This window comes from Denticeps clupeoides, chromosome 1 (assembly GCF_900700375.1).
Source record: "Denticeps clupeoides chromosome 1, fDenClu1.1, whole genome shotgun sequence".
NCBI lineage: Eukaryota > Metazoa > Chordata > Actinopteri > Clupeiformes > Denticipitidae > Denticeps > Denticeps clupeoides.
In genome coordinates this window covers 34455599-34471453 of record NC_041707.1, presented here as the reverse complement: position 1 = coordinate 34471453, position 15855 = coordinate 34455599, and the positions used below count along the sequence as shown (strand labels likewise).

Sequence of the window (15855 nt, the reverse complement as noted above, 5' to 3'; positions counted from 1 at the left end):
AAAATTAACAATTTTATATTATGTATATTATATGTAGGCCATAACTGTTGACTGTGTTTTGTGCACTTGTAGCACACTGCTGCAGGTGCTGAAGGCGGTGGCCAGTCTTTGGTGTCACCAGGCTCCTGTCTTGAGGACTTCCGCGCCACACCCTTCATTGAATGCAACGGGGCCCGCGGGACCTGCCACTACTTCGCAAACAAGTATAGCTTCTGGCTGACCTCAGTGGATGCGCGGCAGCAGTTCACTCAGGCCCCGCAGCCGGACACTATGAAGGGCAGGGACATGCTGTCACGCATCAGCCGCTGTCAAGTCTGCACCAAGTACTTGTAGATTAAGTCAGCGAGGAAAAGACAGAGACTTAAAGTTTAAAGTGGACGTTGACTGTAGATGTCAGACGAAATACTGAGTGATGGACCGTTTTCTTTTCTCTCTTTTTTTTTTTTATTTCTGCCTCACATTTCTCATCCTCAAAGCCTTATTTGAGTTTCGGGGCTTTTGAGGTCCGCGTGGAAGGGTGAGCATAAGGTTCTAACACCTGTTACATAAGGAAATGTAGGGCGGTGGTGAGGGGTCTTGGTGCGATTCCTCTAGACAAGTTTTATTATAACTGACAGTGGTGCTACGAGTTTTGCTATGTCGTTTTATTTCATTCTTGCTTTTGTCATGGTCTGTCTTACATATTCACGGCTACCTCGGAGAGTGCACCAAAACCCCTTTGGATAGCACTGGGCCGCCAGCTCACCTTTTTTTAAACAACAGCAGCCATAAACCAAATCAAATAACACTTGTTTTTTAGGAAACGTGTTTATTCACTTTAGAAATTGCTGTTATCAACTATGGTGTTTCTACAAATGTATTCTTGAAAAAAAATTTGTCTGTAGAATTAAGCAAAGCTAGCACTTTTTTTTAAACAGTAGGGTGAGATTGTGCCCAGTGTTACTCACTTGAAAAATGGTTGTTCAGCATATCCCCATATATTTTTATGTATTGCACTGATGTGAATAGTTTAAATGATATGAGCTCGGGTTCTTGGTACTGCTTATTAATGAAACACATGGGCCTGGTTTTATATATTTTTTTTGAGAACAAAGAGGTGAAATAAAAAGCTTTTTCCTACACATTTCAACCAGGACATCAAAATCTCTTCCTTACAGCCTGTATCAGGTAGCTCAGCCATCTGCTTTGCCAGTACTTGCTGATTTTTTTTTTTTTTTGTACATTGTACTTTGATTGGACATTTATCAGTCAGATTAATCAGTTTTAGCTATTGCATTAATCGTTAACATGGTTGTGGTACCATTGTACATTGTACAAAAGAACAGAACAACATCCTTCTCATACTATTACTATGACTATTTCTTTTTTTTTTACCTAAGTATGACCAAACAGCTTTCATCTTAAAGAACAAAATGTAGATTCAAATGGATTTGCTGGAATTTATGTTTACTAGTGACATAAAAATAATTGATAATAATCTATCGTAGTCAGTCATAATGTAATGCCAACATTGCTGGTTTTTCGAGTTTTTTGCTACCTTGATTCCATTAAAGGATTTGGAAGGCAAGTCAGGGGAGTAAAACAGGGGTCTTGTGGCCGTTACGACTGCTACGTGCTCAATGGAAGCCTTGAGTGAAGCCTACATTATTTAACTTCACTCCCTTCCTTACAACAAAAAGAGAGAGAGAGTCTATAAATCTGTGGGGATGTGGTATGTTCATTTGTTATAAAAATGTTTTAGAATAAAGTTATTTAGAATAAATTGTATGATTTAAGGACTGTTAATACAGTACATGCATTTATAAATGTTTGAATAACACCAATGGTACATTGAGTTCTTTTGTGTTCCTTTTTTCCTTGTTTGTCATGTCATTGTGTATTTTCCATCCATTTACATTGGATTAACTGATTTGCAAAGCGTTACTTGTGTACACAAATGATGGATATAGTAAAAAAAAGCAAATGTAATTTTATATTCCCCCTGAAATATTAAATCCAGTGTCAAAATGAGTGATCTTCATTGTGGAAGATATCCCAGAGCTAATTATCATCAAGAAATTGGAGTGATTACAAAGATAAATAAATAGATAACAGAGTAAAGGATAATGCTCTCCCCAAATGTTAATCGTGCATGTTAAGTGTGTTTTAATGTATTGCTTATTAGATCAGTTAATACATGGGTAACATTGGAAGCTTGAGCATGCTTTGTTTAAAAACATATCAAAAAAACATAGCAAATTAATTTCAAAGTAGTTCAAATTATGCTGGAAAATAGCGGACCTGGCAACGTTTGCCGTACGTCGAATGGGGCTGTCGTAAAGTACAGAAATCAACACCAGCAGAGAGCAAAGAAGCGGACCGACGTTTTCACTGTATAAGGTCCACTAAAACAGGTATTTTTACACACGCGAAATTATTATTTTACTAACTTAAAACAGTAGCTCGTGTCGCATGTGCTGTTGAGGTCTTTATCCGAACGCATACAGTCGCTTTATAAATGAAATCTATATATCCTCTGTCTGACATAAATTGATGGATTTGGAACAATTGATTGCTGATTATCGCATATCGAATATACAAGCGTTGTATTTGCGCGTCGGCTTGGATGTGGTTCTCTCGGCCCTGGAACTCCCCTGACGGTTCTGGGCGGGTCCCTGTGGAGTAAATGAGCAGTAGGGTGCAGAGCCGGGGGAATAATAATGCGATACACGTTAACAATAAAGATATTTGAATGCGTTCGTTTTGCATGATTGGCATTTTTTTAAAAAGGTAAACTTACCCAGTTTGGAGGCCACTCATTAAACCCTCATTTTGGGTGCTGCGTGCTGTTCCCGTGTGAATGATTTTTTAAAAATGTACACCATTTCATGGCAGTGGTTAGCACCACATACTCGTGTTTCTGAGCTATCAGAACATGCCTGGGGTTTCTGGACAATAAAGTGTCATAATGAGTATTCAAACAGGTAAAACACTGGTGGTAGGACAATCTGATGGGTGTTTCTGAGCTATCACAACATACGACAGTATAATAGTATAATTATTGTATAAGCAAGTCGCACGTCGCATTTGTACAGCTAGCAGTCGCAGTCGCTGCTGCGGTAGGAAATTCTGACAAGGTAGGACAATCCGACAGAACACCTGTTCGAATCCCGAGGTGCCACTGAGTAAAGCACCGTCCCCACACGCTGCTCCCCGGGCGCCTGTCATGGCTGCCCACTGCTCACCAAGGGTGATGGTTAAAAGCAGAGGACACATTTCGTTGTGTTTCACAATGACAGTAACTTCACTTTCACATCATGTGAATAACAACAGATTTCTGCAAGCCGAGTTCCCTTCCTCCTGACCTGGGATCAGACTATAAAAAGGCTCAGGCTGAATTTGATGATGAAATAACTGTTTGATTTTATGCGCTTCTGCATGTTTGCTCATCTCTCATCCCTCTCATCTCACCGCCGATTTTGGATTCGGCACATAATGGTCGGATGTCCGACTGCAAGTCGGGTTAATCCCTCTGCCATGTCTCGCAGCTAAACTGGAATTTTCCGAGACCAGCTCTGACATGTCATATGTCTTCATCAACGACTCGTCGCAGACCAGCGTGCCACTGCTGCAGTCCTGCATCGACGGTGACCTGGGCTTTGCCAGACGGCTCCTGGAGACGGGCGGTGACCCGAACATCCGTGACAACCGCGGCCGCACGGGCCTCCACCTTGCGGCTGCCCGCGGCAATGTGGAGATCTGCCGTTTCCTGCACAAGTTTGGTGCGGACCTGCTGGCCACCGATTACCAGGGTAACACGGCACTGCACATGTGCGGACATGTGGACACCATCCAGTACCTGGTGTCCAACGGTTTAAAGATCGATATTTGGTGAGTGGCAGTGTGCAAGATCGCTTTGACGTCTGGGTTTCTTCCCCAAACGGAGAAGCAAATGGAAACTTGGGGGGGGGGGGAATGAATATCTGTGATCAAAAATATTGTTAATAAAGTTAGCCCTGTCCTACAATCCCTCTGTATGTGAAGAACGATAAAAACGAGACCTCTGCAGACGGGGAAGGTCAGGGGCGTTGAGCGTTCCCTTGTTTCGATTCAGTTTTAAAAATGTGTCAGCATCATCTGTGCAAAGGTCTTATGCACCAATACAATACACAGTTTTATTATTTTTTTTTTTTTTTTAGAATTTCCTTATTTCCATAAATAGCAGTGATACTATCTGAGCATTTCTTCATCTGTAGGTTTCCGCTTGCAGGACATCATTCGTTAATTTACCACCTTCTTCGAGGACGTCTCTAGATATCAACAGTTTTTCATCAAATGAAATCATTTTCACTTTTACTTTTTAAGAATTATTATTTATTGTGTTTTACACTTTGAGAGAGTCCCTTGCTGAACAACTTCAAAGTTACTTTTGGGAAGATGGCAAAAAAAAAAATCCAAAAAAAAAAGCTCTTTTTGTATGTCAAATCTTGACATTGCTGTAAACTTCTCAGGCCCTCATATAATACAGCGGTAAAATAATAATAATAATACATTTTAACTACAGTAACCACAATGGTTCAACCCCACTGGTGCTGGCAAAGAGGCGGGGAGTCAACAAGGACGCCATTCGACTGTTAGAGGGACTGGAGGAACAGGAGGTGAAGGGGTTCAACAGAGGAGCCCACTCCAAACTGGAGACCATGCAGATGGCTGAGAACGAAAGGTCAGGTTCCTTTTTTTTTTTTTTACGTTTTACTTTGGAACTAGATTTACATGGGCAGCCCGGAACAATGTTGAACCGAGATTGAGTGCACTCTTGCAATGTCTTCTGTTTATGGTCTTGAGCAGTCTTGGCTGGTAAGAATATAGAAATATGAAATATTTTTTGAACTAACAACCCAGTCACATGCTGTATATCCTCAATGTGCCTCTTTCTTCTTTCTGCGCCTACATTCAAAAGTGCAATGGAGAGCCATTCCCTACTCAACCCTAACCTGCAGAACAGCGAAGGGGTGCTGTCCAGCTTTCGCACCACCTGGCAGGAGTTCGTGGAGGACCTGGGCTTCTGGAGGGTCCTGCTCCTGCTGGTCGTCATCGCCCTCCTGTCCCTCGGCATCGCTTACTATGTCAGTGGAGTTTTGCCTTTCTCCGCAAGCCACTTGGAGCTGGTGCACTGAGGACAGGGCGTGGCAGGAGGTGTGCCATGTGCTGGATGCATATGCAGATGTTGCCAGGGGCAACCGAAGTGGCAGAGGTTGCTCAAGTTAGGTACATGCCGAACGTGGGTTTCTATGGAATGGAAAAGTGTTCATTTAGTGAAACTAAATCCCAAATCAGCCTAAGCACTATTGAGATTTTTCAGGCATTATCATGGACGGCATGGCATTATAATAACGTGTAGTCAAAGAATCTGGTAACCTTGACTACCTATTGTAATTATTTATTATTTCCCTTTGAGGGAATATTTGTTTTTCTTTATTTGGACTCGTAAGTCCATCACTTTAGCTACTCCTACACCAGAATGTATTTTACTTTGGTTTTGAAGAAATTAATTAGAAAATGTATGTTTGATGAGGAAAATGGAATTGTTTGTATTATGCCACATGCAGTACATATCTTATAGACCCTTGCTTATCACCTTATAAAAACCATTCCAAAGCACGGTACGCAATATTATTTTAATGTTGTATGAATGCTGCCCAGTCTTTTCTTCCCTATCTGTATTCTTATACTGACGTATATTAGTACTGTTACAGTTTGCACAAGTCATTTCCTTTTTTCCTTGTCATGTATTACTACAAATAGACATTATTTTTGTATTCATTATGTTATTTGTTCTCATGTAAATGTCCCCCCTCTATATATATTATCCTCAAAAAGATAAAGCTGTGCGCAATGTTGCTATGTGCAGCCAATTCCATTCCATGTAGAGCACTGGTTTATTAAATCATTTATACCCATCATTTGCTTTGTCTTCGGGCATGTCAAAAGTTATGAGAATGACACAAATACTGGTTTTCACAAAGTTTGCTGCATTTTGTATAAACTCCAGAATGTAATGAAGAGAGATCAGATGAATTGCAAAGTCCCTCTTTACCATGAAAATTAACTTAATCCCAAAAAAACAATTCCATTTCAGCCCTGCCACAGTAGGGCTCATTTCAGTGATCCTCTCAACAACACAGGTGAGAGTGTTGAGGGTACCAAATGGTACCAAAACATCCTCCGACAGCAACGTCTCCCAACCATCCAAGAACAGTTTGGTGAAGAACAATATCTTTTCCAACATGATGGAGCACCGTGCTTGAGGCCAAAGTGATAACTAAGTGGCTCAGGGAACAAAACATTGAAATTGTGGGCCCATGGTGAGGAAACTTTTAAAATGCTTCTAATTATACTTCAGTACACCACAGAAACACCAAAGCAGTAAAATTAGTGAAAAACAGTATTTATGTCATTCTCAAAAATTTTGGACACATCTGTGCACACACACACACACACATAAATATGTAGAGTCTACTGGAACAAAATTGACAGGTGCTGATTAATATTGCTAAGCGGTAAAATATAGACATACCTGTATTGCAGCTGTATTGAAAATCCATCTATTTTTAGAAATGTGTGTACTTGTTCGGCTGGGGAAAGTGAGCAAGTACACATGTTTCTAAATATAGACGGAGATACCGTACGGGCCAAAAGTTTGGACACCTTCTCATTTGATGTGATTTCTTTATTTTCATGACCATTTACATTGGTAGATTCTCACTGAAGGCATCAAAACTATGAATGAACACATATGTACTTAACAATAATTGGAGATCTGGCCTCCACAGTCACCGGACCTGAACCCAATCCAGATGGTTTGGCGTGAGCTGGACCGCAGAGTGAAGGCAAAGGGGCCAACAAGTGCTAAACACCTCTGGGAACTCCTTCAAGACTGTTGGAGAACCATCTCAGGTGACGACCTCTTGAAGTTCATCGAGAGAAAGCCAAGAGCGTGCAAAGCAGTAATCAGAGTACTGTACATTTTCAGACTGAAAGAGGAAAAAAGAAAACTACTGTAAGCATGAATCCTGCGTGAAACATTTCTTCTTTTTTTGTCGATCCATCACTTTAAAGTATTTTTTTTTCGCGGGATTATACTTCTCATAATTTATTGTTTTTAATTAATAAATTGCCATGACAACCGTCGGCGGCCCCGAGCCGGGCGCAGACCGGGTGACGTCACGGCGGTCGCCGGAAGTGCTAGCGGAGCTAACGTTAGCCTTCCAATTTCCAAATTTCGTCCCGGACGGATTTGAGCCGCTTTGGGAACCAAGACGGGACAGAGGGGCGCGCCTGTTCTGTCGTGTGGGGGGGATTCCATTAAAATGTCGCAGCCCGACTGAAGGCTTTTTGACCATCATGAATCTCAGGGGGCTTTTCCAGGATTTTAACCCCAGGTCAGTGTGCTAACATTAGCTGTTTATTACGCGAGGCTAATGGCACAACAACAAGCTGGTGACGTTTATTATTTGCGATTTACGCTAACATATACATCTGTGCTTATAAAGTGCACTTTAGGTTTAGTGAAAATATTCCAGCATAAATAACCTTGTTTATATCAGTAATTAAACACGAGTTGTTAAGGTGCTTGATGAGTTTGGGAAAAAATGTGACTTCCGAATGTCCTAATCTGGCATAGGAATCAGCGGGACGTACGGACGTTCTGTTGTCCAAATTCACAAACCATTATAAGATCTCGAGTTTCCTTGGGCAGAATAAAACCGTCACCGTTGCTTTTTCCTCAGCAAATTCCTCATATATGCCTGCCTGTTGCTATTCTCCATACTGCTGTCCCTGCGGCTGGACGGGATCATCCAGTGGAGCTACTGGGCTGTCTTTGCTCCGATATGGCTGTGGAAGCTCATGGTCATCGTCGGCGCTTCAGTGGGCACTGGCGTGTGGGCCCACAACCCACAGTACCGGTGAGTGTCTTTCTGTGCATACTTGTTAGTTTATAGTCTTCAAAAAAAAACTTTTTTTTTTTTCATCCTCATCTTCTCAGCTGGCTTCATTCAAAGTTGTGGCAAACCAGCAAATAGCGTGTGCGTGACATTGACATTGTCTCCTTCACATGTGTCAAACTCGTTTTATAAAGATCTACCATTACATTTACATTACATTTACAGCATTTATCAGATGCCCTTATCCAGAGCGACTTACAATCAGTAGTTACAGGGACAGTCCCCCCCTGGAGCAACTTAGGGTTAAGTGTCTTGCTCAGGGACACAATGGTAGTAAGTGGGATTCGAACCTGGGTCTTCTGGTTCATAGGCGAGTGTGTTACCCACTAGGCTACTACCACCCTGCGATATGAAACAATGATATCACACAATCTACAGATCCCATAATGCAGTGTGCACTTTGCTGACAAACTGAGCGACCTACGCACTGAGTTCGCACAGCGAAAAAAAGAATTTTACTGAATTTGCGGATGTACAGATTCAGCTGCAGTTCGGCAAGGCAACTGAAGCACTGCATTATGGGATTTGTAGTTTGTGGTTTATCAGTCTTTCAATATTGCCAGGCCATAATAATTGATGTATATGAAACAATCTCCCAGGATGTGGGTGGCGTCATACGACTTTGACATCCATGGTTTATTTGATTGTATGTATTTTTGTGTACTTTAAATGTATTTTTACATTTTCTAGCAGATATGTGCAGCGAATATATTGTCAGCAATAGCGGCATTTAAACATTTTACAATACCAAAATCTAGATTTTGCGACAGAAAAATCATAAATCGTCTGTAGGTGATTCATGCAGCTTTTCCTCGCAATTGCAGAAGAGTTCAGTTAACTCTTTATTTATGTACAGAACCCCACTTTAAAACAAATCCGTTGGTAGTGGCTTGCGGCTCCAAACAGGTGAAACCAATGTCACCAGCGCGTGTAACCCAACGTGTGTAATCATGTAAACAACCCCCATCCCCCCAACTGTTCTCCAAGAGACTCTCTTACTGTCAGGCCACACATACATAAATACATTACATACATAGACTAACAAACCCACACACCCAATACACCGTTTCTGTTTTTCTTATGTGCAATATGTGTGTATATACCCACTCTATGCATGTTTACACAACAAATATATTCTATTTATACATACATACATACATACATAAATATATTTTTTATTTAGATACATATATTTTTACAGTTGTTTCAAGATTATTTGTTTGTATAGTGAACATTTTTATATTTTATATAATATAAAATATACAAAATATTCATGAAATGAATTTTTGTATGGTCCAGTTGTACAGCCGTGACAATGTAAATTTCCCACTTGTGGGACTAAGGATGATCTCATCTCATTTTATAATTTTGCAATTTATAATCTGACTAGTTGACTAATTGGTTTAGTAGCTGATTACAAGTCAACTGTCAAAACGTTTGTTATTTGCAGCCCCGTGCTGTTTTAGCTGTAACTTTAACCCTTCCAACCTGTTAACATTTGATTATCTTATACCCTTTTTTTGGATCGTTTATTGGGCTCATTTATTCAGATGACCTCTTTTGACCATGAACTCTCATTGGGCACAGCTGAATAACTGGTTGATATCTGTGATTTATTATCATCATCATTATTACATATCCAACTTCACATCAAATGAGTCTATTTTCTTAAATAACAGAGCTCAACTCTTGCCAGTACGTACATTTATTATTATGGTAAATTCTTATAACATGATGTAATGCTTTTGTAGGATCGAGGGTGAGACCTGTGTGGAATTTAAAGCCATGCTGATTGCCGTTGGTATACACATTCTCCTGCTGATGTTCGAGGTATTGGTGTGTGACCGGATCGAAAGGGGAACACACTTCTGGCTCCTTGTGTTCCTGCCCCTCTTCTTCGTTTCCCCTATATCTGTGGCCGCCTGCGTGTGGGGCTTCCGGCATGACCGGTCCCTGGAGGTCGGTACCATTTAAAGATACTGAAAATGAGCATTTGCGAAAGATGTTGGAACGAACTCTAGCTTTGGAATCCTCCTAATGCAATTCAAACTCTCTTGTAGCTGGAGATCCTTTGCTCTGTCAACATCCTCCAGTTTATCTTCATCGCCCTGCGTCTAGATAAAATTATCAGCTGGCCCTGGCTGGTGAGCACCCACAGAATTATTCAAAAATTTCTATTACTGCCTGAAATGATAACATAATTGATGTTGCCACTGCTTTTCTTCTTTAAATTCGGAAATTTCAATTGCATACTGATATAATTCATCTTATACATCTATTCTCATCTCAACTGAAAGATATAAACAATTTGACTGTGAGAGCTGTTTTGAAGGGGGGGGGATTAATTCTTGGTACATGAACGTATGTAATGATTATTTGTATTAATTGTGTGAATTTATGGCTGTTGTTCAGGTGGTGTGTGTGCCTCTGTGGATCCTTATGTCCTTTCTGTGCCTGGTGGTGCTGTACTACATCGTCTGGTCTGTGCTGTTCCTCCGCTCCATCGACATCATCGCAGAACAGCGCCGCACCCACATCACCATGGCGATCAGCTGGATGACCATTGTTGTGCCTCTCCTCACGTTTGAGGTAATGTTCTTTCAGGTTTTGCCGTTTTTGGTTTTAGATGTGACTTGACAGATTTTTGGCAAAGGATTTGAAGTGACAATAAATGCTCTTCAGATACTGCTGGTCCATAAGCTGGACGGCCATAACGGGTTCAGCTTCATCCCCGTGTTTGTGCCTCTCTGGCTGTCTCTGCTAACTCTTATGGCCACCACCTTTGGACAGAAAGGTGGCAATCACTGTGAGTCATTTTGTCACTTTTGTTCTGTTGACTGGTTCTGCATTGGCCAGACTTGCACCTTACCTTCATCTGTCTGTTTTTCAGGGTGGTTTGGGATCCGAAAGGACTTCTGCCAGTTCCTGCTGGAGCTCTTGCCTTTCCTGCGTGAATATGGCAACATCTCCTACGACATGAAGCACGAGGACATGGAGGCATCCGAGGAGACGCCTGTCCCCGAGCCACCAAAGATAGCCCCCATGTTCCACAAAAAGACTGGGGTGGTGATCACCCAGAGCCCTGGCAAATATTTTGTACCTCCTTCCAAACTGTCCATAGACATGCCAGACTGATGTTTCGCGGCCTGGAACCTTCTAAACTCTCAAAGTCATACAAGTTGTCTGGAGAACATCTACCCCTCAAACTTTTTACCACTTTGCCAAATAATTTTATATTTCCTGTTTTGGTTTAGCATTGTTTACATCAGGTTTGGGACGAAGTTCGTCAGGAGGACCATGATGGAGAACTGCGGAGTGGAAACGACTGGAACAAACTGTTTCTGTTTGACTGTTTACATGTGGGAGGCGGCTCTGAAGCAGGATCCAAGGATCCTGGGGTCCAAGGAAAGCGACTTTTAACACTAGTGTACCACAAAGCCACCTTCTGTTCCATTTTTAAGCTTGTACAGCTTTCCAGTAATGTTGCACTACTACTCTGTTTTTAGCCTACATTCTACACCCATCTACAGTGCATCACAGTCCATAGACACATGCCTCTCTGCCTCTTCTTGATTTCAGTAAGTCTTCCTGAGTCCAGATTGTGCTCTTATTGTGCCGACATCACCAAGATGTCCTTCCCCGTTGATTTTGTAACGAGGACAAGCGTTTTATGTGGATCCTTTGGGGTGTGAGCCCCATGGCCTTCTGTTCCATTGTGTTTTCATACTGTTAGGTATTTCTACGGCAGTGGCCCGACCCACTGTGACATGTTGGCTTGTTGACTCAGGCCAGTTGTTTAAACACTGGAATAAATCCCATTTCCAGCCGGCCTGGGAGGGAGTCGTTACAGTAGTGCAAGTATAAATGCCCATTTCTGTATCTGGACCAATGTAGAGAGCTGATGTAGTGCTCAAATACCAAGAGAATGGGTTCTGTTGGGACAAAAAAAAAAAGCATGTGTAAATGTAGTCCTTATTTTATCTTGATTATTTTTTTCATTATTTCAGTGATTTTCAATAAAACATTTACAGAAACTCTTGCTGTTTCAAAATGTGTTGATTTGCTGCTGTTATCAGTAGTAATCACATGGATTACAGTTTCTGTTGCTATGCAGGATTCCCATCTACAGAGGACTAAAGGCCTTCACAGACATCACAGAGTGTTCAGCAGCCAATAGAAGCTTCAACTGTATCATCTTACTGCGGGGAAGCAGAAAAAAGTTGTAGGCTGCAGGTTGGGGCAGTGGTGGCCTAGCGGTTAAGGAAGTGGCCCCGTAATCAGAAGGTTGCCGGTTCGAATCCCGATCCGCCAAGGTGCCACTGAGAAAAGCACTGTCCCCACACACTGCTCCCCGGGTGCCTGTCATGGCTGCCCACTGCTCACCAAGGGTGATGGGTTAAATGCAGAGGACAAATTTCACTGTGTGCACTGTGCTGCTATGTATCAAACTGACAATCACTTCACTCAGTTTGTTCAGTTTAACTGAAATAACGAGTATAGTTATAAAACGTTAACCACGCCAGCTTTTTGAGCACATGGCATTGAGAATTTGGTTTTACTATGCCGACCACACACACCGCAGACAATTAAGAGTTGCTAACTCACCTAGAGTGCATGGCGTTAGATGGTGTACGGAAACCAGAGAACCTGGAGAAGACATCACAACCTTATTAACAATCATCATTATACAAAATGAACATGACTTGAATGAGTAAATAAGATACATCTACTTCCCTTTTTCCAGTGCCACTCTATGAAAGAAACCCAAGTCATTGTGAAACACAGCACAGCAAATGATGACTCAACGAAATGTGTCCTCTGCATTTAAACATTACCCTTGGTGAGCAGTGGGTAGCTATGATTTGAACCTGCAACCGCCAGATTATGGGTCAGTCTCCTTACCCGCTAGGCCACCACTGCCCCATTAGAGAGTCCAAGAGAGTCCCAGAATGGTACAAATTGGATAATTAATGGATAATTAATGTGGGGCAGTGGTAGCCTAATGGCTGAGGAAGCAAACTCGTAACCGAAATGTTGCAGGTTCAAATGTTGCTCCCTAGGGGGGTTTCAATAAAGAAACGATTGCCAAGAACATCTACACAGGACACAAATGAAACAAAATGCAACATTCAGGAACTGATGCGGACATGAGAAAGCACATTAAACCCTATCTCATGAATTAGTCATTATCAACAGTCAACACAATCAAATATGCATCTTGCAAAGACATTTCTTCAGATTCTGCTGCTTACGTTTTAATCTCTTTTTCTTTTAGGAGCGCAGAATATTTAATGGCTGGATGTCCATGGTAGAAGAGTCTCAATATCCCAGTTTGCAGACGGAGAGCAGGGAAGAAAAGAGAGAAGAAGCTGACGACCAGGTAGCTTCTTCTTCAGTGATTGAGGAATCAAACTTTTAATCCTCAAAATCCATGTACATACTGTAGTTTACATTTTTATATTTTAGTACCAGCCGGAAGTCCACCAGCCATAGATAGATGGTCTGATAGACCAGGTAAGCTCTTCTCATTCCCTGCTGCTTTTATACAACAAATAACTATATGTATAGTTTTGCTAGTTAGTTCTGTGGAAGAAACAGCTTATCCATTCTTTCTTCACACAGGAAAGTAAAATACATTCTGAGCATTATTTTTTTATTGAATGGCTATCAAATATAATTATCATGATTATTGTTTAATTCCACATTGAACTTTTAAATCATGTCCTGAAATCACGTGAGAGTTTTCATCAGAAAATTCCATATAATTAGATTGAAGTCCACACCCCATGTAGGCAAAGAAAACTCAACTCAGCTGAACAAATAGCTTCTGTAGTTATTTAGTTTTTTTGTGGATATTGCCCAGTCACCAAAGCACCGTGCCTTTTATTGCCTGTGTACTGTTGAGTAGTTTTAACATTAACATTGTTAAGCTGTTGGAAGAAACTTCTTACCATTCATTTACATTTGTTTTACTATAGATTAACTACAGACATTGTGACGTCAGTTTTTATGGACTTTAATGAATAGGTTTTAGTTAGACTGAAAGTACCAGGATGGGACTGCTGCTGTTCTCAGATATGCCTGATATTACCACAAAGAAAAGGTTTGTCAATAAACGTTCTTGTTCATGTTCATGTCATCACAAAGTTCAACTTGGAAACAGCTTGGGCTTATTTACATATATGATTACATATCCAGTGTTGGGAAGGTTACTTTTAAAATGTATTCTGTTACAGATTACATGCAGAATACATGCCCCAAAATGTAGTTTGTAACGTAATCCGTTAAGTTACTCAAAGTGAGTAATGTATTCTGAATACTTTAGATTACTTTATATATTGTCATGCTTTTTACAACTACATGAATGTAGCAATCACAGATAATAAAAAGCCCTGTTTTTCCCTAACCATTTCCATTTATAAAGCTGAAAAGTGGAAGACAAACATAAAATATGCCATTGAAAAGTATTTACTGTTACCAACATATTCCATCACTTAGTTAAAATAAAAAGTAGCCTTGCACAAGAAAAATGACCCTCTTTTTGATTAGGACCGCACCTTCCTTGCGGCGGAAAGCGGCCATTTACAGCCGTCTCCGTTCCGCGCGGCGAGGTTAAACCGGGTGGTGGCGTGTCACCTTACACCCACTCAGTCCATGTGCACTGTAAGAGTATAAAGATCATGGTGTAATAGTGAATTAAATCATATTTATTTACAATTTCACGCTGAAACAGCGCAAACTTCAGGGACTGCGCATGCGCAGATCCGCTAGGTATCACAACTCGATAGGCAGCTGCCTATCGAGGTCCACGCAGTTATGCGTGGTCCACGCAGCGTGGAATTACCAAAATTAGAGAGGAGGTAGAGAGGGGATAGCCTAACATATGAAACTGGAAAGGACCACCGTGTAATCCATTTATTTAAAAAAGTAACTGTATTCTGATTATCACTAATTTAAACAGTAACTGTAACGAAATATTTTGTATTCTAAATACGTAACGCCGGTACATGTATTCCGTTACTCCCCAACACTGTACATATATGATTTACATTGCAAAATATTTGTGTTTGAGGGGAGAAGAATGTGCAGAGGGAACACACTGTAAAAAAAGTGATTTTATTAATAATAACAAAAGAAATGGCATAAGGGACAAATCCAGGGAAACTTTAGGGAGAACAAAAACATATCCTAATGTATTTGTGTGAGGTGACATGAACTAACAACAGTGTCAGCATTAATGCAGCAGCCATGCCAGAGTGCAGTTTTGTGGGTTTTAATGTAATTCTGCTCCATTAAAGCCCTAATTGACAATTGATTGTCAAATTGATTGACAAAGTTCTGTGGATGCAGAATGAAACGTCTCTACATTAAAGAAAGAAAGTCCAGTTGCCATGACTCAACTTTCAGACATTAAAGCCCTAAGCTGGGATGGATCAGGAATCCCTTGAATCCACTGATCCAGTTCCATTTTCATGTAACCCACTTGCTATTTATAATTTCTTTTCTATTTTTAACGTATTAATTATCTGAAATGTCTGTATCTTTTTAAGATTTTAAATGAAAAGGAATGTTGTCACACAGATTCTGTTGGAGCCATTTAGGATGACTTTTGTCATGGTGTGTTGTTTTACTTATGTAAACCTTTGGGGTGAATTGGTCACATGGGATCGAATCACAAGGTGCCACTGAGCAGAGTACCATACCCCCTAAAAGCAGCGGACACATTTTGTTGTGTGTGCTGTGTTTCACAATGACAATCACTTTCAAAAGATCAAAATTTATTTTAAGCGTGAAAACTGCCCAAAATGGATACAAAATTTGGACATTCCCTTGATTAAGCTGTGCATTGAGAACGTTGCAACTTCCACCG

General features: G+C 40.9%; 3 protein-coding genes and 1 long non-coding RNA gene across 9 annotated transcripts in view; 3 read left to right on the top strand and 1 right to left on the bottom strand.

The window, feature by feature from the left end:
- col4a6 (collagen, type IV, alpha 6) overlaps window positions 1-1834 on the top strand; it is a 76183-nt gene extending 74349 nt beyond the window's left edge. For 4 of the 5 annotated variants that reach the window (XM_028992554.1, XM_028992545.1, XM_028992536.1 and 1 more), the window contains one exon: window positions 73-333. In XM_028992554.1, coding sequence (XP_028848387.1) covers window positions 73-333 — 261 coding nt within the window. Of the gene's footprint in view, window positions 1-72 lie in introns of all 5 variants that reach the window. The other variant, XM_028992526.1, reaches the window with a different exon arrangement.
- A 467-nt stretch (window positions 1835-2301) lies between these two features.
- ankrd46b (ankyrin repeat domain 46b) lies at window positions 2302-5942 on the top strand. Its single transcript, XM_028988520.1, has 4 exons — window positions 2302-2393; window positions 3528-3870; window positions 4544-4702; window positions 4940-5942. Exons 2-4 carry the CDS (start codon window positions 3560-3562, stop codon window positions 5154-5156), a joined length of 687 nt encoding a protein of 228 aa, XP_028844353.1. The 5' UTR covers window positions 2302-2393; window positions 3528-3559; the 3' UTR covers window positions 5157-5942.
- Window positions 5943-7166: 1224 nt separating this feature from the next.
- On the top strand, window positions 7167-12020 carry LOC114790788 (transmembrane protein 185A). Of its 2 annotated transcripts, none has more exons than XM_028981133.1 (7): window positions 7167-7421; window positions 7770-7946; window positions 9737-9944; window positions 10046-10129; window positions 10398-10574; window positions 10668-10791; window positions 10876-12020. In XM_028981133.1, the coding sequence occupies exons 1-7, from the start codon at window positions 7384-7386 to the stop codon at window positions 11118-11120; spliced, it is 1053 nt and encodes a 350-aa protein (XP_028836966.1). In that variant the 5' UTR covers window positions 7167-7383; the 3' UTR covers window positions 11121-12020. The 2 variants fall into 2 exon arrangements, with proteins under 2 accessions (XP_028836966.1, XP_028836975.1); XM_028981142.1 differs by having other exon boundaries at window positions 7168-7421; window positions 7843-7946.
- Window positions 9441-12731, bottom strand: LOC114790798 (uncharacterized). The gene is made up of 3 exons (XR_003749869.1): window positions 12591-12731; window positions 10855-11917; window positions 9441-10765 (listed from the first exon to the last, which is right to left on the bottom strand). It is a non-coding gene; the product is annotated as an uncharacterized LOC114790798 (long non-coding RNA).
- Between the last annotated feature and the right edge of the window lie 3124 nt (window positions 12732-15855).